General features: G+C 40.7%; 3 protein-coding genes across 5 annotated transcripts; 2 read left to right on the top strand and 1 right to left on the bottom strand.

Moving 5' to 3' along the window:
• Positions 1-902: 902 nt before the first annotated feature.
• epyc (epiphycan) lies at positions 903-12508 on the top strand. 2 transcript variants are annotated; one of them, XM_020092214.2, is made up of 10 exons: positions 903-1154; positions 3605-3803; positions 8377-8542; positions 8879-9334; positions 9586-9798; positions 10486-10617; positions 10804-10962; positions 11055-11257; positions 11580-11675; positions 12024-12508. In XM_020092214.2, the coding sequence occupies exons 2-10, from the start codon at positions 3612-3614 to the stop codon at positions 12192-12194; spliced, it is 1788 nt and encodes a 595-aa protein (XP_019947773.2). In that variant the 5' UTR covers positions 903-1154; positions 3605-3611; the 3' UTR covers positions 12195-12508. The 2 variants fall into 2 exon arrangements, with proteins under 2 accessions (XP_019947773.2, XP_069375582.1); XM_069519481.1 differs by lacking the exons at positions 8879-9334; positions 9586-9798; positions 10486-10617.
• Positions 12509-13336: 828 nt separating this feature from the next.
• LOC109632782 (microfibrillar-associated protein 1) lies at positions 13337-16601 on the bottom strand. Of its 2 annotated transcripts, none has more exons than XM_020092220.2 (4): positions 15870-16601; positions 14885-14978; positions 14445-14532; positions 13337-14356 (listed from the first exon to the last, which is right to left on the bottom strand). In XM_020092220.2, the coding sequence occupies exons 1-4, from the start codon at positions 15940-15942 to the stop codon at positions 13628-13630; spliced, it is 984 nt and encodes a 327-aa protein (XP_019947779.1). In that variant the 5' UTR covers positions 15943-16601; the 3' UTR covers positions 13337-13627. The 2 variants fall into 2 exon arrangements, with proteins under 2 accessions (XP_019947779.1, XP_069375583.1); XM_069519482.1 differs by having other exon boundaries at positions 14841-14978; positions 15870-16052.
• An 86-nt stretch (positions 16602-16687) lies between these two features.
• On the top strand, positions 16688-21096 carry LOC109632779 (protein mono-ADP-ribosyltransferase PARP12-like). Its single transcript, XM_020092217.2, has 10 exons — positions 16688-16748; positions 17543-17622; positions 17723-17921; positions 18356-18500; positions 18690-18822; positions 18927-19047; positions 19155-19233; positions 19476-19578; positions 19675-19792; positions 20365-21096. Exons 1-10 carry the CDS (start codon positions 16733-16735, stop codon positions 20424-20426), a joined length of 1056 nt encoding a protein of 351 aa, XP_019947776.2. The 5' UTR covers positions 16688-16732; the 3' UTR covers positions 20427-21096.
• Positions 21097-21676: the final 580 nt, after the last annotated feature.

Raw genomic sequence — 21676 nt, 5'->3', positions numbered from 1 at the left:
GTGGCACCAACACGGCGTCCCAGCTCTCTGTCAATTATCACATGAGTTCCCAGGCTCTGTACAATGCACTCTGTCTTGTACTGTGGGCATCAGTCACTGGGATAAGACATTTGAGGCCAAATTTCATTTAATTCTTTGCCTTTTTGAGAATGTTTGGCAGATGAAAAGCTCTGAATATAAACCCCAGCTTATGTAGCAGGTGCAGACCAATTTCTGGCAGTCCCACTATGTCCTATTCCCCTCACTCGTCAAAAGGTCTCGGGTTACCATCGGAGTGAGAGGAAGAGGTGGGCAGGTTGAAAGTTGTGGCCAAATAAAGCAGACAGGGTGAAATCTCGCCAGCAGCTTCCTGTGTGTCCATTTTTTTTCTTTTGTCAATCGTCACTAATGACAGACTGACTATATGTACATCTCTTTGAATTCATCTGTACAGAGTTGAAAATGCCTTGCTCTGTCCCCAGATCAGCTCATTCTCCATGAAGTCAAACTGCAGCTACCACAGAACATTTAGCAAGTGACGGCGCAAAGAGAAACCAGCTTCAACCAAAAAGGGAGGGCAGAGGCCTTCCTCCAAGCGGGGACTTCCTCTCAGCTCCATGCTAACACGGGCTCCTGACAGAGATCCCATTGTGTACAAGGGCCCCCCCCCCCATACATGAAAGCAACACATGCCAAAGTTTCACCCCAGGAAAAGTCGGACAAATATTTCAATCTGATTGAGCCGCACTCTTATAAAAATAAAGGAAACTCTTGTAAGGGACAAAAAGGTATTTCGTCACTGGGGGGCCTTCGCTCTCTCTTTCTCTGTACGCCTGGTGTGTGTGTTGTGTGTATGTTTGAGAGGGTCGTGCATGCTGGTGTTCAGTGTGGGGTGGGTGCACTCGGAGTGACCAAAAGCAATCTGCTCTGGTCCAATCAGTCTCAGTGCCTACCTTCACACATAAGCGGCAGGGCACTCAGGTCTGCCAGAGCACACAGACCTACACACCAACACACTCGTCACATTCACACACACACACCTTTCACACACTTTGCACACACACACCCTCCCTCTTCAAGGCACCCTGCGCGACCTCTCACCATTGGCCAAGTCCCGGAGCCCTCAGCATCTCCATCACGGCTGAAGGGACCATTCGGGAAAGCAGGAGACAGAGGTAAGTGTTCTTGGTGCTATCTTCACGCTGGCTCAATGGCTCTGTGGTGCAGGGGATTAGAGGGGCAGGCAGGCTCAACTAGCCCCTTCATAACATGCTGCTAGTCGGGGTCTGCACTGGAGCTTCTGGTCCATTGGTTGGTGATGCAGCTGTTGATTTTCACTCAGGGGTTTGCTTTGGACCCAGGTGTCTGCAATGTGGATGTTTTTCTTATCCTAAAGCAATGATGGTGATTGTGAAATGTTGGCGGGTGGCTTCATCAGCTTCAGTAGATTCAGGTGTCCAACAGGTGGTTTTGGATTTGTGACAACTAACGACTTATTTTTAATTTTTGCTCTTTCTTTGACCAATTTTGCTCAAAATATCTTCGTCCAATTTAGGGAAAAAGTGATTAAAAAGTATTGCTTTGTTGTTAACATTTTTTATAGATCCCCTCTGAAAACAGAATCTATTTTTCTCTAACCACTTTAAATTCTTTGTCACCTGCTTTTTGAAAATAACTTTTAACTTTTTATATAAGACAAATGTACCAGTTTCCTCTGCAACAAGCAGTAAAGGGACGTCTGTCATGTTTGCTTGTGGCTTTTGAGGGAAAAAGGTAGAATCGGTGGATATCAGGAATGCCTAACGTGGAGCCAAACATAACACAGAGGTAGTCCGGACGCTACACTCACTCACACACACACACAGTTTTCCACACACTGCACACTGTGATGGCCTGTATAAAAGCACACCTCTGTCTCCAGCATAGTCCTTCTTTCAGTGTAGACATGCTGGATTTCTCAGGCTCGTGATAGAAAGTCAGTTCACTGGAGATGCTGGACTCGTCTTTTTTCAGTCGGGTGCACAATATTCATGTTAATGTAACAATAAAGAAATTGATTTGCATCGTTTGAGTCCATCGCTCTCATATCCACAAAGATCAGATTGACGACTTAAATAACTCAGGGATGGTGTGTTTTTTTTGTTTTTTTAAAATCTGTCCTCATCCTAAAATAGCAGAGGTTTCTCCCCCTCTGAGAAGATAAGTGTGTATAGATACAGTGTGTGTCTGTGAGGGGATGTGTCTTTCCAAGTGTGTTTGTGAATGTGTACATGTGTGTGTGTGTGTGTTTGACTGCTGAATGAAGCTTTTCCTTGCAGCCGTAATTCACTGCCATCCTGTCCACAAACCTCGGTGGAATTTGGAGTTTGAGTGCTGAGACATGCAGCGAGCGGGCCTCATAAAGCCCCTCTGTAAAGGGCGAGGGGTCGAGTTAGCTTAGAAACCTGTCTCTCTCTCTCTCTCTCTCTCTCTTGCGCTCTCTCCCTCAGTCTTTTTTCCTCACTCTCTCCATCTAACCCTGAGGGCCAGCATCTTGTCCACCTCTCTCTCCATCTTGCTCTTTTCTCCTCTTCCTCCCTTCCCTCGCTCTCCATTTCTCTGCCCAGGCCTGGAGGACTTTCTTGACACTGTTTCAGGCTTGCAGCAATGTGGCTACACCTGCCGTCAGTGTGCTGTGAAATAACCCCCACTCACAGATCATTAATGTCTAATATCTGGGATGCAGCTAATTAAGTGGTAATTAAATATACTAATCCTAATACAGCTTCACAGTTGTTATTCACATTTTTGAAGTTAATCAACCTCGCTAAGATTAGCAGATCTGAGGGAAATGAGTTACTATCTAGGTCAGAGCAGCACGTAGTAGATCTACACTCAGTGAAAGTCATACCGGCTAATTCTATATTCCTGTAGAGAACGAACATCTTGTGTGTGCCCTCACTTGAAATGTATTGGCCTAGAATCTGGATGCATGATTCTGCCAAAGCCTTTTTTAGTATGATTGGAAGAAACGATCGAAGCCTCGGCCAAAGACACAGGAATTCAAACAGAGCTTTGTCAGGGTTTTACTGCAGAAGGAGCGACGCAAAAACTCTGCTCCTCTGAATGCATTTAGTGAAAATCCTAAAAGGCAGACAGTAGATTTTCGGTAGATGTTCAGCTCTGCAGAATCCAGAAAACGTCCCCATGGTTCCTCATCACATCAGCCATGACTTCTGACTTTTGTCATGCCACTGGAAAGCAGCGATTTAAGCCAAGATGGCTGCTCCCTGGAACAGTGATCGTCCGGCTCAGTGAGGCGTGAGGCCCTCGTACTCTGATCTCTTGAGCTGTCTGCACCTCAGTAATGAATTCACCAACCTTAGTGATGTGACACAAAGCCAAGCCCTGATCTGTAGCAATATAGAGATGCTATACTGGTAATGGAGCCAATATGAGTAAGACCCGTCCTGCTGCAGTGCACCGATGTGGAACTAATATCCTCAGCAGCCAAGTTTAAAGCTGATTATCTGAAATTGTTTGTGAAAGTTTGCCACGTTTGTTTTTAATTTTAAATTATTTTGCCAGTAACGTGGGTGAAAGTGATGTTCCCTCCTCGATCTTACCTCTGTCTGTCTGTGTCCAGGTGGACTATGAGGATGCTCGTGCGGCTCGTGTTGGGACTCTTCGTCCTCAAAGCGGTGGTGGCCAGCCCCAGATTTTCCCGACAAGTGGACTTGGACTCATACGATGGTACCAACTACGATGTGGATCTAGACAATTTAAATTTGGTGAACCAGGATATCTATGACTACGAAGATGGGCTGACAATTGATGATCCTCAGGTAAGAAACTGTACAGGTTCAAGACCATTTCAGTGATTCACTCTGGATTTATTTCTGTTTTCCTGGGGTCATGCTATGTTGCCATTTATTCTACTGAGTAGAAAGACAGAAAAACTATATGTGTTACCTTCTCACCACCAAAAGGTCGACCAGGATGTCTATGATTCAGCTGCTTAGGAGACAGATATAATCTTTGAAAGACGGTGGAGACCAACACCGGAGCTAAAAGAGAGGAAATAGTGTGCTAACAGTCACCAGGTGGCTTAAAACATGATTCCAAATGAATGCTAATATGAATGATTTAATTGGCAACTGTTTGCTAACAACTTTGCTTTATCTTACAGGTGATGTAATATGTCAGAGTTATGCTGATAGAAAATTTGACATGTGGGGCTGACGGATCTGTCAGTTTAGTTGTTTGACTTTAAACATAAATATGCTCAATATCTTGAGCTATTTCTGGAAACCGTGGGGTGACAGACAGATACAAGCTGCTCAAATTCCTCCGAAATCCAGATTTTCTTCAGATTTCACAAATCACAGCTGTGTTGGTGGAATAACTTGCTGGTTTTGATCTGAGGTCACCAGGTTCAGGGAGCAGACAGGCACCCTGCTGATACCAACAGGAGCCATTTGGAAAAAGGACAAACCGCTTTACAGCTTTACCCAAAATACTTCACATTCATACTTTGGGCAGGCTCCACTTTAACTTACATTCCCCGGAGTCCATCTGTGTGTGGAGAAGTTTTATTCCTGGAATCAAACAATATTTGTGAACATGTTTTTATCTTCTTTTTGTTAATCTTTTAATCACTTTGCATTCAAACATTTTTGCTTATTCGTTAATTTATTTAGGTGTGATTGACCGGCTGCTACTAGTTTGTCATGTACTGTAAAAAGTATTTCACAGAGTCAACAACCTGCTTCAAACTGAGCAAAACCCAAACACTGCCGTGTTCTCTGCGTCTCATTTCATTCTGTCAGTCTGTTCAGATTGTGCTCCGTGTGGCAGGACGGGTTACTAACAAGAAAAAAAATGGATTCAGGAAGTTCACTCTCTTCAGATCTCATTGAGTGTTATGTGGCACGCCTGCAGGGCATGCTGGGACGGCAAGATGTAATCAAGTTTCATGTTCCCATTTGTATTTTTATGCAACAAGGAAATGTCAAGATGGCACAAGGCAAGTGGCTCCATCCACAAAGCATTTCCATGCTTCCTTTGAGTTTTATGTGATGTGGATTGCACTTACACAACTCCTGTTATCTAAGAGCTATCCCACAATGCATTGCAGATTTAGCAGAGTTGACGAGATGTGGTTCTAAGAACATAAAGCATAAAGCCGTAAATCACAATCTTTCGTCCAGATTGAAATGTTTGACTTCTGGTGTGCAAATCTTTTCGGTTGAGACATGACAGAGCTCAGAGTGGGAGAGTTGTCATGTGTCGTCGGGGGAACGGTTTTGATAATGTCTCTCTGTTTAACACGCCTGGATATGACACAGCACGTTGCATAACATTTTGTGGGAGTCTGTGGGAACAGAGGAGTAGAAACGTTCTCATCTGACTGCGCACAATGAATAAACACACATTTATAATCACAGTTTTGAGCAAAGATCTGTCATTTCGTTTTGCAGACATCGTAGTTAAAGTTGAGGCGACAGAAGGTTGTTCGAGATTGAAACGGTTTCATTCACATGTCAGATGTCAGGGTAGAAACGAAGCGATGATGAGCTCCCTGCCTCTGGAATGCTGAGTCTTTACTTTCCATCTCCAGCTCTTTGTCAGTGCGTCTCCTCTTTCTCCTCGAGGAATGAGGAGTTAAGGCTCATCTGCGATGTTATGTAAGCAAGTGTCCTCAGATCTGTAGCGTTCAAAAGTCTCTGCAATTGCTTTAATCGCCGACTTTAGATTTATTTATTCATCCTCTTCTTTTGACTTTCTGTCTGTCTTTGAAATTTTTCCTTGCGTCAGATAAAACCTTTAGAACTTGGTGGTTTTGTTCATTGCTGCTGGTACCTTGAATTTTGAATTTATGTTGTAATCCTGCAATCGCTAACTTCTGACATTATTTATTTGTAGCTGCTTTTGTATTGAATTTTGTACTTCCTATAGTAAGTAGTTATTTTGTGAGCCTTCTGTGGTTCTTCATTTAAAAAAACACATGATAACTTTATTTATATAGCATCTTTCAAAACAGTCTTTTCACAGCCTTTCAGTCTGAGTTCCTCAGGTAGAGTTTAACCTTATCTGAAAAGTTCATAATCTTTATCACATCTAATCTCGTCCGTCGATGTTGTATTTGTCTTGTTGAGAGACGGATGAGAAAACTGATACCACTGTCATGAATGTGCATTACACATGAAGCTACACCGCCTGCAGCCAGTTAGCTTAGCTTAGCAAAAAGAATAAAAACAGGGGGAAACAGCTAGCCGTGCCATCTCCACTCATAATCTGCCCACCAGCATCTCTAAAGCTCAATGTTCAACTCTCCACATTTACCAGAGGACCAGAATCCTTCATCCAGGCTTATGCTACTTTGAGGTGTCGTCAGTGTTTAATCAAATCCTTCTGTCGTTCAGTCAGTTGTAAAAGATGCAGCTGGTGAAGCAATTGAATTTATCGACTGACTGACATATTACATATTACATAGTACATACTACATATTACATACAACATACACAGCAACAAGGAGTTGATGCATTGGCCTGATGCTCAGATGCAGCGTCTCTCCCTGTGCTCTCTGTGTTTCCATGCTGTGTCCAGATTTTCTGTATTTTTGGTGGCCAGCCTCTCGCCTCTTCTTTTCCCTCGGGTGTAAATGTTTGCTTTTGGGAAAGGGGGAAATGAAGGGGAGCGCTGCAGTGAGCTAACTCTGTGCAGGACATTTCAAAGGCCCACCTTGTTGTATCTCAAACTGTGCCTCTGCCAAGCTTCAACTCTGCTGAATAATCTCTCACTGCAGGATCGAATGTGTCTACGCTGCTTTTTTATTTTTGTAATCACTTCTATTTGTCTGGCTTCATTCATCTGGACGTTAATTTGCTTTGATTTCTCTGGGCTTATTGGCATCTGATCACTTTGGTTTAAAGTGGCTGAAAAGACTCAAATATGGATTCTTGCAGCTACCATGTGTGTCTTGGTTCCACAAGGACCATTCCCTTTTCTGAGGGTTGAGTCAGACTCATTGGACGCGAGTGTCAGGTATTACCTGTGCTGGTGTGTGGGGGTTCAGTGCCCTCGTCTGGGCGACTGTGGAACTGCACGTTTCGTCAAAAACCAAAACATTAGAGACAAAACGACTGTACATGTAATAATAATAGGAGATAATTGTAACTGTAATTCATATACAATGGTTGAGTTGTGTTTTAATTTATTCTCCATCATTAAGTCTATTGGATGAACAATAGTGCCACGCCTTTATTTACAAAGTAATTTGATATTTATGAAATGAAGGAAAAGTTGGCACAGGTTACAGTAAAAGGCACAAAATAATGTCTGATCTATGATGCATACAGAAAAAACTTAAAATAGTAATAATTTTGAGAAGTTATACTGGAATATATCCGTTAAAGAATTGTATTTTTCCCTATGACATGTCAGTTTGATGAGACGTTTGTTCTTATCTCAAATATTTGCAAGTTTGCTTTTCAGTAGTCATTTCTGTCTGTACTATATGTGCTGCAAACACTTTGCTGCCATCCATTAGTGGAGGTTATACTGTTCGTCCTGAAGGGATGGATCGGTGTTGATCTCCTTCCGAAAGATGATTCAATCAGTTAAACTGTGAGAATTTTTACTTTTTCAGTTAAACATATTAAAGGAGCAATAGAAAGGTGAATGTATATACATTGTGAGAGATTTGGATCTTAAACATTAATTTTTTTTGTTTCCTGTTTAATTTTCCTGTTTACTTACTGACTGTCAACGCCATGCACACATAGACACACATACACATACATGATTCATGACATTCAGCTGTCCTGAGCTGAAATTGATCTTTAGGCTTTTGTGGGTTTTATATATTTCAGTGTAAATGTCGTTTAATCTAATTGTATTTCTGTTGAGATGGATATCTACATGAATGATGGAGATTTAGTTTTCTGAATATACTTTTAAAAACAACTGACAGACTCAGTATGTAGGTCCAGTATGTATACTTTGCTTATAAATTGATACTAAATCAGAAACTTTACCAACTTGCCCACCTTCAAAACATTATCATGACCCATCTCTGCAGATAATGTATAATTATCTATGTGTATTTTATATTTCTAGTTATTTGCTTTTATTTGTTTTCTCTGTTTTTAACTTTAAAACTGTTAAATAAATAAAATGATATCATTATTATTATTCATACATTGTAGACCTGTCACTGAACTTTCACTATTTTATTTTGGAATAAAGCTAAATGTCTTCTTCTATATTTCCCCTGTGCGCAATAACAACGTTTATTATTTCTTACTTCTAGGAAAATTAGCGATCCGGATGAATAAATTAGACCGAATATAATTTTTCTGGTGCTCATTTCTGAAATCTTACACTTTTGACTCACTGCTGCCGTCTTTCCCTCAGATAGAGATTGGAACGCTGGCCCCACCTGACTACAACTACCCCGTACCCGAGGCCTCGCTGGAGGAACAGACAGAAGAGGAGGAGGAAGAGTTGCCGCTGACACCCCAGCTCATCCCTCAGGGTTCAGGGGGGTCCGGGGTCCTCATGGGCCCAGACACACAGAAAGGTCTGAAAAAGCACAAGCGTTCAGGTTCTGCACACCCACAAAATCAAGTCTTTTGGTACAAGCGAGTTCGGGAGGTTTGAGAAGACTCGCTCTTCTTCGGGGGTTATATTTGTGAAAGCAGCCCATAATTAACGAAAAATCAAAACACTAATCTGTCCTCACATCTAATATTCTGCATCTTCATCAATCATTCTCTCCATGTGCATGTCTTCCATTTAACTGTCCGTTCACGTTTAAATGTGTTCAATCATTGTGTCTCCTACCACCGAACCTGATTCATGATCCATGTCTGTCTCATGTTTCTGTTTATTAATACCTAATCTTGTCTCTAACAAGAGGTGGAGCTGCGTCTGACGCCCATTGACATCCTTCATGTCCCCGGGGATTTTGGGGGTTCCGTAGGGTCTGGGGCCTCAGGAGCTTCTGGAGCCTCTGGGTCTGGAGGCTCAGGAGATCCACTGGTCTCTGGGGCCTCTGGGGGTTCAGGTGACATTGTCTTAATCTCCGGAGCCTCTGAGGAGCTGCTGAGCTCTGGGGGATCTGGAGAGTTTTTGGTATCTGGGGACATCTTGATATCTGGGGATCTCTCAGGGTCTGGAATGGGATCCGCAACTTCTGGAGCCTCTGGAGACATTGGCTCTGGAGGTTCTGGGATTTCCATTGAACTCCCCCTGGGCTCTGGAGGGTCTGGGGACCAGTCTGGTTCTGGGTTCTCTGGGGATCTCTTGATCTCAGGGGCCTCCGGAAGCTCTGGGGTTTCTGGGGACTCTGGAGTAACTTTATTATCTGGAGGTTAGTACCTTTACAGAGCAGATGTTGATCTGTGTATAAATAATCTGTTTAACTCTGTGATTTATGTTGATTTATTGTCTTAAATTCCATTTAACTGCTTCTTTTTTAAATGTAGTTAAATGTTGATCGTACTTATTTGCTCATATTCAATCTTTCTAACAGTGTGCGTGTGATGGATTGGTTAATTGGTTGATTGATTGTCTATCTTCCTAACTGCGTGTCTCCTAACCCCAACCTTTGGCTCTAACAAGAGGAAGAGCTGCCCCTCATTCCCGACACTATCCCCCAAGAGGCATCGAGTGCTTCTGGGGATTTCTCAGGAGCTTCAGGAATCTCAGGGGCCTCAGGGGATATTGGTGTTTCCGGAGACTTAGGCATCTCCGGAGCCTCTGGGGCCTCTGGTGTCTCTGGCTCTGGAGACGCCGAGGTCCCCGAGGTTGTTCTGCTCCCTGACATTGACAAAGGTCAGTATCTTCTCTAGCTCTATGTGAGAGATGTTAAAGGAAGTGTAGAAAAATCTAAAACTATATCTCACATGTCTGGAAATGGAAAGTCTGAGGAAAGATGTGTTTTCTGAACAGTAGTGCATGTGAACATCATCAAGTAATAACACAAAATAAAATGATCAACCTGAATATAAGTAAATAAAACTCCACAGAGTACCTTTAAAGTACAAGACTCAAGCCGATGTAGCATTTTTGAGTTTTTTGGAAATTACAATTTTTAGAACTAGATTTATTGTAAAAGCTTTATTTGAGCAGTAATCTGTTTTATTAACTTCAAGAACTACTTCCACATCAATGTTTATACCAAGTCCACCGTTTTTATCTACCCACTTATCGAGCCAAATTATACTACAAACAGATTTGGAATAACTTCCCTTCAAAGTGTTGTTTGTTCTTTTCTAACAATCATGTTTTTCACACCCACTCAGCAAATCACATTTTATGTCTTTAACACCGAAAGACAATTTCATTTAACCCCCGTTCATCCACTAAATGCTAAAAACTCAGTATATTAGCAGCGATGACCTGACGATATACTGGATGAAACGTAACCACAGCGGCAAACAGTGAGCTGCTGATTGCCAGACTCCCTGTTCCATGCTCATCTAACCTGTTTCTTTAACACCTGATCTTGTCTCTAACAAGAGGAGGGGCTGCTTCCGACTACACCAGAAACCCCTCAGGAGGGTACTGGCGGTGTAGAAGGGTCAGTGAGCTCTGGATTGCCAGAGCCTGGCGAACCCGACGAGCCCGATGAGCCTGTGGTTGACAGAGAAGGTCAGTACTGAACTAGACCGGGACAGAATTCAGAGAGGAATCAAATGAAATCTCCTCTTAACTCTGTTTGACTTTGGGGATCAGAAGCTCTTTGAGCTTTGAGGGAGGTCAAGTCCCTGAACTATCCTCCACTTTACCTCCCTCACTTCTTTTCTTCTACTCCTTCTTCTCATCCATGCACTCCAGGTATGCCCACTTGCTTGCTGTGCACGTGCCTTGGTGGTTCGGTCTACTGTGATGACTTGAAGCTGGATAGCGTTCCACCTCTGCCCAAAGACACCACTCACTTCTATGCGCGCTACAACAGAATCACCAAGATCAACAAGTCCGACTTCGCCTTCATGAGTATGTTTTCCCGCTTAAATGAAATCATGTGAATGCTAGACCAGGGATCGGCCCTCAGTGAACGCCGAGTGTCATTTCTCACCTTCCTTCAGACAAGCTGAAGAAGATCGACTTAACCGCCAACGAGATAACGAGCATCGACGAGACGGCATTTATGGGTCTGCCCAACCTGGAGGAGCTGGTGATTCGGGAAAATCACATCTCGCAGCTGCCTGGGCTCCCAGAGACCATGACCCTGATCGATGCCAGCCACAACAACATCGGCACCAAGGGTCTGCACAAAGAGGCGTTCAAAGTACGTGCACGTTACTGTCCCACACCCAAGCCATATATCATTTATATTTAATATATCAGCTATCACTCAGACTCCCTCAGACTCATCATAGTAGTGTTTTAGTGCATTTAACACTGGTAACATTGGTATAACGTCAGTGACCGAGCTGTTAAAGAAATAGTAAAGTTACATATGTAGAGAACAAAGTCGTCTGGAGGCAGATCTTACAGCACATTCCTCTGTTTTATATTCTTAACATTACTTTAAAGGTTTCTGTCATAAACGGTGACATCTAAAGATCCGGGATGATAAAGATCTGTGTCTTTGTTTTCCTTGTCTCTAGGATATGACCGGCCTGCTGTACCTGTACCTCACAGACAACCACATCGACTACGTTCCTGTGCCTCTGCCAGACAGCCTGCGATCTCTACACCTACAGGTACAGTATGTCGGCTTTGGCCTCACATTTCATCGCTGTCCGAAAGGTCGACACTGAAGATGAAACGTTCAAAGCATTTAGGGTTAATCCTCTTTCTATTTCCTAATAGATATAAAAATAAATTGTATAAATCGGGAGAATATTGACCTGAAGTCCTAGAAATCAGTTCAGTACTTTTTGCATAGTCCTCTTAACTAAAACAATTTCCTTGGTGGAGGTTTAAAAGAAAGTTACATGATCAGCCGTCGCTCCCTCTGTGCTCCACTCTCATCTATAATCATCAAACTATCACAAATAAAGTTTGAGCTATGAGTTATGTATCACGCTGTGTCCTCCTCTTTAATGCAGCGCAACAATATTCAAATGATGCACGAGGACACGTTCTGCAACCTGAAAGATTTCAACTACATCAGGAATGCGCTGGAGGACATCCGCCTGGATGGCAACCCCATCAACCTCAGCAGGACCCCGCAGGCTTACGTCTGCCTGCCCCGCATACCCATCGGGGATCTCATTTAAACCACACAGACACATACTCTTGCACGAATGCAACAACATGCACACATCCTTTGTACATATTGACACACAAGACCAAACACACACACAAACACACACACAGAAACCATTGTTTGACTCTTCAGATAATAACAAATTAACTTTGTGTTGAGATTTAATTTCATCAGCGACCACAAACACGTAAATTATGAGTCAGACTCTGGTGATCAAGCACATACACACTCTACTGCTCCTTGTTGCTCCTGTTGTTCTGACTTCTATGTCCCGTACAACACACACACACACACACACACACACACTGATTACCATCTGAAAACGTAATTCTAACCAAAATACATGTACACACACACACATACAAATACACACACATTTACAAACAAGAACTTTGTCAAAAGCCAAATTGTTCCGCAACTTGATGAAGTGAAAACATTCAGCGAAATCAGTTTATTAAAAAAAAAAACAACCCTCTACAACATGTACGTTTCTGTTTATTCTCTGTACAAGACTGGCAAAAGAAACAACCAGTAATATTGTTTAAAGATGTTTGTTTTGTAAAAATAAAAATTATATTAATATTAATAACAAATTGAACACTTTTGGAAATGTATACTAGCATAAACTTATTGAAGCTGGAGCTTAACGAAAGGTGAATTGAATATCTAATGCAATAAAAGAAGCATTTAAATAAATCATAATTTGTTGTAAAGTCTGTACTGTAATATAAAAATATATATTCTGAAAAAAACACGATTTTTTACATGAACTGCAATATTTGGTATATTACATTTCAAAAAATGATGTTTCAACCATGCACAATAGCTTCTACCAACGGCTCTAATGTCTAGAGTCAAACAACTAAAGACTATTGTCTGATTTGGGAGGGGGGGTGTTGATTTTGATTGTGGATGGGGTTGAGAATAATGCTAATAGCTTGCTATTGTGTGCTCTGTATGGAATAACCACAAGTGAATAAAGTTGTTTTGAAGACCTCTCTGAACCAGGAGTGGCTCAACGTTTTCATTGAGAAGTTGCAGGTTTAAGAAAAAGTGAGGATTTTAAAGAAACAGCCATTTTCATACATGACCTCTGGACGATGTGCAGACGTTTGGGTCCAGACTTTCAGGAACGGAACGGAACTCTGCATGTTTTTTACAGCACATTGGTTTTTTTATTAAATTGTTGCATCTGTGATGTGTTGAAAAAGTCATCAACGCCCCCCCACCATCCTCCTGCGGTGTTCTCACAGAGGCTCCTCCGAACTTTCTGCCGACTTTATGCTAGGGCACAGGCCAGAAAAAGTCAGCAGAAAGTCTGGAGGCCCTCGCTCGGACATTTGCGCTCACACATGCAGCCCCTGTGGAGAATGTTCAGAGCAGATCTGAGAGCAGCTAAAGTGGAAAAACCTCAGAAATGTTGAATAAAACAGATTTTTTCAGTCAAAAACTTTCAATAAGTTTTTCAAACAAATAAAGAAACCGCTCCTTCCTGTCCATGTCCACAGCATGAGAGTCTTTCACCTCACTGCTGTTTCCCGTAGCCTCCTCTGTGGTTTCTCTTGGTGCAAAGAGTCTCTCCAGCCTGGCTCTCTCCCGCTGCAGAGCCAGCCGCTCCCTGCACACAGCATCTTTGTCCTTCTCCACCATCGCCTTCTCCCTCTCCAGCACCACCTTCTCTCGCTCTATCGTCACCCTCTCTCTCTCCAGCGTGGCCCGGTCTCGCTCCAGAGTGGCGACCTCCCGATCCAGCACCGCCCTCTCCCTCTGCAGTACCAGCCGCTCCCTTTCCATCAGCCGTATCTCCTTGTCCATCACCTGTCTTTCGGTGTCCATCACGTTCCTCTCATTGTCCACCTCCTGCATGATGAGATTCACGTCCAGGCTTCCTTCTTCCTCCTCCTCCTCTTCCTCATCATCTCCGTTCAGTGAAACCTCAATCTCGGGCCTGTCTGCTACCAAGGTCATAGGGGGCGATATCCCCATGGATACCCTCCTCCTCTTCTTGGGCTTGGAGATGGGTAAGAAATCACAATTGTCTTTATCACCGGAGAAAACCTTAAGTGTTGGGGCGCTGCCTTCCAGCCGACCCTCTATGGCGTCGTCCATCAGGTGAAAGTGAGCCCACATTTCAGGGAACACTTTCATCCCATCTGCGGGGTTCTTCAGGGCCTGTGGAGAAACAGATGATGACATCAAGTCAAGATGAAAACTAGTCCGAATGTTTCATCAATCCAAAGAAATCTAAAACAAGGACTACCTTGTACTTCTTCTTCATGTTCTCCCATTTTTTAGATGCTTGACTAAAGGTCATCTTGTGTTGTAAACCCATATGCTTGAGAATGGCCCTGAAAATATCACGAGTGAGCTATTAGTTATAAAATGCCAATAAATATTCTACAACTTCAAATCTGCAGAAGGACATTGGTGAAAATATAAAAACAAAGAGGATGGAAATAGAGAAAATCTATCAGGAAGTGGTTACAGTAATATAAACAGTTTCAACAATGGAAGAAGTGTAAAATTTAAAGTGTATTAAAATACGTATAGGAGGTAAAAATGGGTCGTGCCTTTGTATAGAACCTCCTCAAAAACATAGACATATATGCAGAATATCCCATTGTAGTACTTTGTATTGCTGCTACATCACCGTCACCTTTTCTATTTTCACTCTCTAATACATTTGACTCCATGACGTACTTCCATGCCAGCCTGGACGTGTTTCTTTTTCCAGAGAAGAGGGAGGAGTTACAAACCCTCAGCTTCACAAACTCTTCAACTTCTTGTGGACTCACTGGGAGAGAAGAAAGGAGGAAAAAAACGAAATTAAATTTATACTTGGAGAGTTGAAAAAATATGAATAAAAATAATAACTGACGGTCCACTCTTCTTGAGCTCAGTGAAAGATAAAAGATAGACAAAGACCCTGACGGAAATTAAACTGCACTCGGAGCTGGTTATTACACAGTGCATGTGTTTATTAGATAGATAGATGGATGGATGGATGATAGATGATAGATAGATGGATAGATAATAGATGATAGATAGATGGATAGATGGATGATAGATAGATGGATAGATGGATAGATAATAGATGGATAGATAATAGATGATAGATGGATAGATGGATAGATAGATGGATAGATGGATGGATGATGGATGAGAGATGATATATAGATGGATGGATAGATGATAGATGGATAGATGGATGGATGGATGATAGATGGATGGATGATAGATGATAGACAGATGGATAGATGATAGATAGATGATGGATAGATGATAGATGATGGATAGATGATGGATAGATGATAGATGGATAGATGATGGACAGATGGATGGATAGATGATGGATAGATGATGGATGGATAGATGATGGACAGATGGATGGATAGATGGATGGATAGATGATAGACAGATGGATAGATGATGGATAGATGATAGATGGATAGATGATGGATAGATGATAGATGATGGATAGATGATGGATAGATGATAGATGGATAGATGATGGACAGATGGATGGATGATAGATAATCTTTATTCTTCGAACAGAACATGTGTAGCATCTGCCTGATGACGGCGGTAACCTGAGGGAGTGATTATCTCTTTCAGATGAACATGTGCACTTCAGTCTAAATGTGGTTATAGATTCTGTGACTAGCTTGAGTTCGCTTATACTTACTTTTATATATAAAGTCCACGTGGGCGCCACTGGGAGAAGTGGTGCTGATGTAATCGTGATCATGGAACTCCATCTTCCCCGTCTGACGTTCTTTGTTGTGGCCTTTTTTTTTTTATCAAGTGTCCTTCGTGGCTCGTTCCTCCTTCCGAGGGACCCTACGTTCTTCTTCGCTGCTTCACGAACGTCCGTAAAACAGGACGTGCCGGAGGCAGAGTCTGCTCACTGTCGCCACCCAGCGCTGTGGAGGGTTTATCACACTGCGAAATAAATAATCACTTATAACTTTTTTTATTTTTGTAACTTTTGACAAAAAACACATTTAAAAGTATACATATTTAAAGATATAGTAAGAAAATGAAACATGAAGATGCACTAATATGAGACACTTATATATTTTATTTTAGTATTTCAATTTTTTGAGCGAAAACATATTTAATAGGGAAATATTTTATCTTTCAATAATTATTCATCACAATAAATCTGTATATATATATTTTTTTCTTGACATGGAGGTAAAGTAACATTTACATTTACTCATGCACAACTTTGAGACACTTTCATTTTCCATTTCATGTTCTCATGAAATCGAAAATGAATCAAATGTTATTCATAAATATATTTTTTCATATCTGAGTAATGTTAAATATTTTTGGCTTGTGTTGTGACCTTTTTTAAAGCTCAGTCTCTCGTTGGGGTCCGTTTTCCATTTCAGATATTAATAGATGAGTCGTCAGCAACTTGGCTAACAAGTGTGTGGGTCTGGTTTCCTAGAAGGACTCAAAATGAAAGTGAAAGCTTTATTATAAACTGCTGGGATTCTTTTCGTTTTCATTTTAAGTATCATTGCAGTGAACAAGTTCAGGATGGCGACAGCTCACGGTGAGTAGCTTCTCCACATTAGTCTTTTTATTGCTCACTGTTTTTCCTGCAGAGTTGACTGTGTGTGATCTGATTAATATTTGATGTGCGAGTTTATTTGCTTCTTGCAGCTTCTTTTGATCACTATAGTTTTTTCTCTGCCTCATGACAAGAGCAGTGTGTGGAGACGGTGTTTGTTGCCACTGGATCAAATTAAAGCAAAATCAACAGAATAACTCATATTCTAATATTTTATTTTCTAATATAATGTATAATATAATATATGACAGCTTTAGTCCTTTAAATTGATTAAGTTTCACTTTCAGTTTTCAGAAAGCTCCATATGTGTTCATAGGTTGCAACTATATATACTAGACTGATTATTATTCAACTTTTACCTATGACCATGTACAGCTTGTAATATATTTAGCCAGCTATATTAGTCATAGATAGATGGATAGATAGAGAGAGACAGAGAGAAAGAGACAGATGAGATTATAGCCACGACCAGCACTCCCTCTTTCTTTCACTCATACTTTCACTTTACTCTTTAACTTGTCTTCTCTAAATGTACAAGATAAAATGATTGTAATGTCGTCTGTTTTATCTCATATAAAAGTTGACTTAAACCCAGAGGATGATTGTGTCATAGCTGGAGCTACACTTTCATTAAAATATAATTTGACCATGTAGTGTGTGTTCACGTTGAAAGCAGGCTAAAGATCATATTGACTCATGTGTACATTAAAACACTGGGTATCATGAATAAAAGCACCTATTTAACATAAACACATAATGTGTTTTTTTTTTTACAGCATCTGACAATGAAGATCCCACTGAGGCCAGTGATGAGTCGGCCAGAGACAAAGATTCAGATGCAGACACCGGTACTCAGGTTTGTTTACTGACACAGAGGATGTTGGAAACTGTATCAGTGTCATTATCACTTATTATCATTTACAGTGATGAAAAAACCCATATATTTTTAATTTAAGGTTATAGTGAAGGAGCCCTGCAGGTTTTACAACAAGGGCCACTGTCGGGACGGTGACGCGTGCCCTTACTGGCACGTCTGCAAGTTTGCCCTGAGCGGAAACTGTCGATATGGGTCCGGATGTAAGCTGAAACACCCCAGAGAAGGAAGAAAGTCCACTCAGGCTGGCGGCGGCACCAAACAGCGTTCTACATCCAGAGGTGAGGAGGAGGACGAGAGAAAAGTTGACTGGATAAGAACTTAGTTTAGTTTAAATTATGTCTTAGGTATTTATATTGTTAGTCTGGTTATTCAAAGAGTTATACTGTTAGTCACACATACATATTGTACATGTTTCTGTTGATCATTAAAGAGGGAGCCCAAGCTTTCCTATCTATCTATCTATCTATCTTTCTGTCTGTCTACTCTATCTATCTGTTTATCTATCTATCTATCTATCTATCTATCTATCTATCTATCTATCTGTATATCTATATATCTATCTATCTATCTATGTAGTGTAATTAGAAGAAAAGTGTGATAATTAAGTTGTTTCTCGCCCCCCTTAAAATAAAAATGAAACAATAATCACTGCATATGTTGTCAGTCTGTTCTGTTTATTTTATAATCTTTATATTTATTATATCTTCCCCAGATCGAAAGATTACTGATGGCCGACTCTATCAGTGGCAGTTGCATGACGGCACCGGCTGGAAGGATGTTGATAATGATCACGTGATCGAGGCCCAGTACTGCCTGCCCCACACCCAAAGCATTAAAATCTACAACACAAAGTTTGGGTAAGAGCTCACTGTAAATTATTTTTATTTTTTTTATATGCAGAAAAATAAGAGAGCATTGAGAACTATACTTTCTACTGTTGGTGCCGGCATTTACTGTAATGGCAATAAATAGAATTTTACTGACCTCATCCTCTGGGTAGTTGGGAGGGGAGCCAGTGGAAGATTTATTTCTTCGTCTCTGTGCAGGGCTGTGAACATCGACTTCAACAAGATGACAGTGTGTGGGAAAAAGCTGAGAGTGAGACGTCTGGATGATGGAAACACTGAGTGGGTCTGGTTCTGCACTTTGTATAGTAAGTGGGTCAAGTACGGAGACAAGGTAAAGGGCCACAAAGCTTTGTTTACATGTGCACAAATACATTTATAGAACAGTTTTGAACACAAAGTCTGAATATGTTTCGATTTGTTTGTTTTCTATTCCAGGATCCAGGCGGAAATCCCACTACGGCGAACAGCTCGGACATAGAGCAGAAGTTCCAGAGTAACCCATTGAGCTCTTTTACTTTCAACATTGGTGCTAGAACTTTTGAAATTAAATTCAGAGGTGAGGTTTTCTCACATGTCCATCACAGAGTGTCAATTTGGATATTATTGAATACTGCATACAACATTGTTGGTTTCTTCTCATTGTTCCTTTTTGTCTTTTATCAGAAATGCAACAGGTGAGTTCAGACAGAGAGAGGAAAGTCACTCGCCGTCCACTTTACCGACAGCGCCAAGCAGGGGCAGGGTGAGTTTTGTGGTTTCTTAATTTGTTAAACAAACCGATCAAATGTCAGTCCAGTTAAAATAGATATTAAAAGCCAATTTTAGAAAAAGTGTGAGGTAAGGTATAATAGTTATTACAGAGTAGCTCTCTGCCCAGGGGCAGTTGTCAGGTGACCCCTGTTGTGTTTGTGCTTCCTGTGCCTTAACCTTATTCACTTATGCAAATTCATATATAAGATAATTTACACAATGTTGTTGTAACAGGGTTTCTCAAGGCAAATCGGTTTCTCAGAATACTGCTGTGGGCACCAAACCACAGTGGCAGTTTGAGGGAGACAGAGGAACTTGGCACAACTTCAAAAACACGGTGGGTTCCCTGCAGAGTGGTGTTTACAAAATATTATATATGTATAAAATATGAATAATAGTGCTAAGCTACTCAATGCTAAACTTGTTTCTACAGAGAAGTGCAAATGAACCCTCAGGTACCAGCGATGACATTGAGAAAATGTTCCAGCAAGACCCCAACGGCACCATGATCTTCAAAGTGAACGCAAACTCCTACACTCTGGACTTCGGAGGTTAGATCATGTTTAAAAGAAAAGAGAAAAAACTGACATTTTATTTTAATTGCTCTTTTATTTGTAATTTGTGATTATTTACACGCATTTGTCGATTCACAGGCGCATTTCAAATAATTGTTTCATACAATCATCAGAAACTATTCCTCGTAATTAAGTTATATGCAGTTGAGTACACGGGTCACATTGTTGTATGCTGACTTAATGTACACTGACATTCTTGGTGAGAGTTAGATGCAAAGCTCAACACAACTGTTCATTAAATATGAAGGTGCAACCACCAGCTGTTAGCTTAGCAGAGTTTGAAACAGAGCTGCACACACACACACACACACACACTGCAAAAGGTCAAAATATTTTTTATACAAATTAAACATATGTGTTGATTAATGAGAGTGCTATGTTTACGACAGGGTTTTTTTTGTTATAGGGTGCCTATTATTAGCATCACATTGTTGTTACAAGATGAGTCTCAGCTGCATTGCTCTGTTATTTTCTTAAAAAGGGAATCCTGAAACACCACATGGAGAATCTATAATCTATTTTTACTTTTTTTAATTTATTTCCTATAGCATTGATCCAAACCAACCTCAAGACCAAGTTTACGCGCAACATCAGACGTGTGCTGGTGTGAGCATCGAAGAGGAGTGTGACCTCCAGAGGACAGTCTGGAAGAAATGAATGTGGAGACCGTTTTTTGTCACTGACTTTCAATAGAATATTATCTGGAGTATATTGGTATTATAATGGTTGATTTACTATTGTGTTTAGAATGAAATTCAGGATCAGATTACATTTTTCTGAAAAACGTTAAGGAAACGTTAACTGCCAATTTGCCTTATCTTACGAACTTTTTCTTTCTTATGAACGATTTGTTTTCTTTGATTTATCACATTCACATTGCAGCATTACTACCAGCACACTGCCATAACAAAGTAATGCAAGTATTGTATGTTGATAAATCTGAAAAAGAAAATAAGCGGTGCGACAATCACCCCACAAGTTAATATTATATGTTGCAGCACATCACACACGGCTTCTCTTGTAACAGAAGTGACTGACTCTTTTTCAAATGTAATGCAAATCAATTGAAGACCATTTTGTTTGTACCTTTTCAGGTGTTTTTAATGACTTTTAAAATCATATCACAGGTTTACACAATCCATGCTATGCAATCAAATCTATATGATGTTATAATTGTTCAAATTTCTTTACAGTAAATTAATTTTGATCAGTACTATAAATCCAGTCTTTGCTCTTATATATGCTGCTGAATAAAATATAGCATTATGAATTAAACTAAATATCCTGTTTATTTTGCTGTTTTTTCTTTAATTGTGTGATTCTGATATTTACCAAAAGACTGTGAGCAATCCTGCACCTCATGACTCATCCACAGACTGAACCCCGGCTGTACAGAGCAGAGCTGCAGTGTGTGACCTGTACACAGAGACAGAACCCAACACATTCAGCATTTACAACATGTGGTGACTGTAAAAATATTGTGATTGATTTTATGACGATCACCGAACATTAAGAAAGTATCAGGGGTTGCTGATCTACATGGAATATTCAGGAAGTATCTGAATCTTTGTATCTTTAAATAGATTCTCTGGTAAAAATGTCTTTATATGTCTCTATATAAATTCATCTACAGGTGAGTGATTATGCTGTAGATATATGAAAATAACTGGCAATTATTATGCTAATGTATGTGTGGCAGCACACACTTGAAGAGTTACTTTAGATCAAGAAAACAATCTCTATTGTGTGTCCCTGCATATACTTGAGAATTCAGAATTAACAAGATAGGTTGTTATTTCTAACGAGGCTAACTTTATTTATTAATGCAATAGTTTTTTCTGTTTCTTTGCATTCTCCGTC

Source organism: Paralichthys olivaceus, chromosome 23 (genome assembly GCF_024713975.1).
Source record: "Paralichthys olivaceus isolate ysfri-2021 chromosome 23, ASM2471397v2, whole genome shotgun sequence".
Lineage (NCBI taxonomy): Eukaryota > Metazoa > Chordata > Actinopteri > Pleuronectiformes > Paralichthyidae > Paralichthys > Paralichthys olivaceus.
Note: the sequence above shows the minus strand (reverse complement) of the source record. Positions and strands in the feature narration are given on the sequence as shown.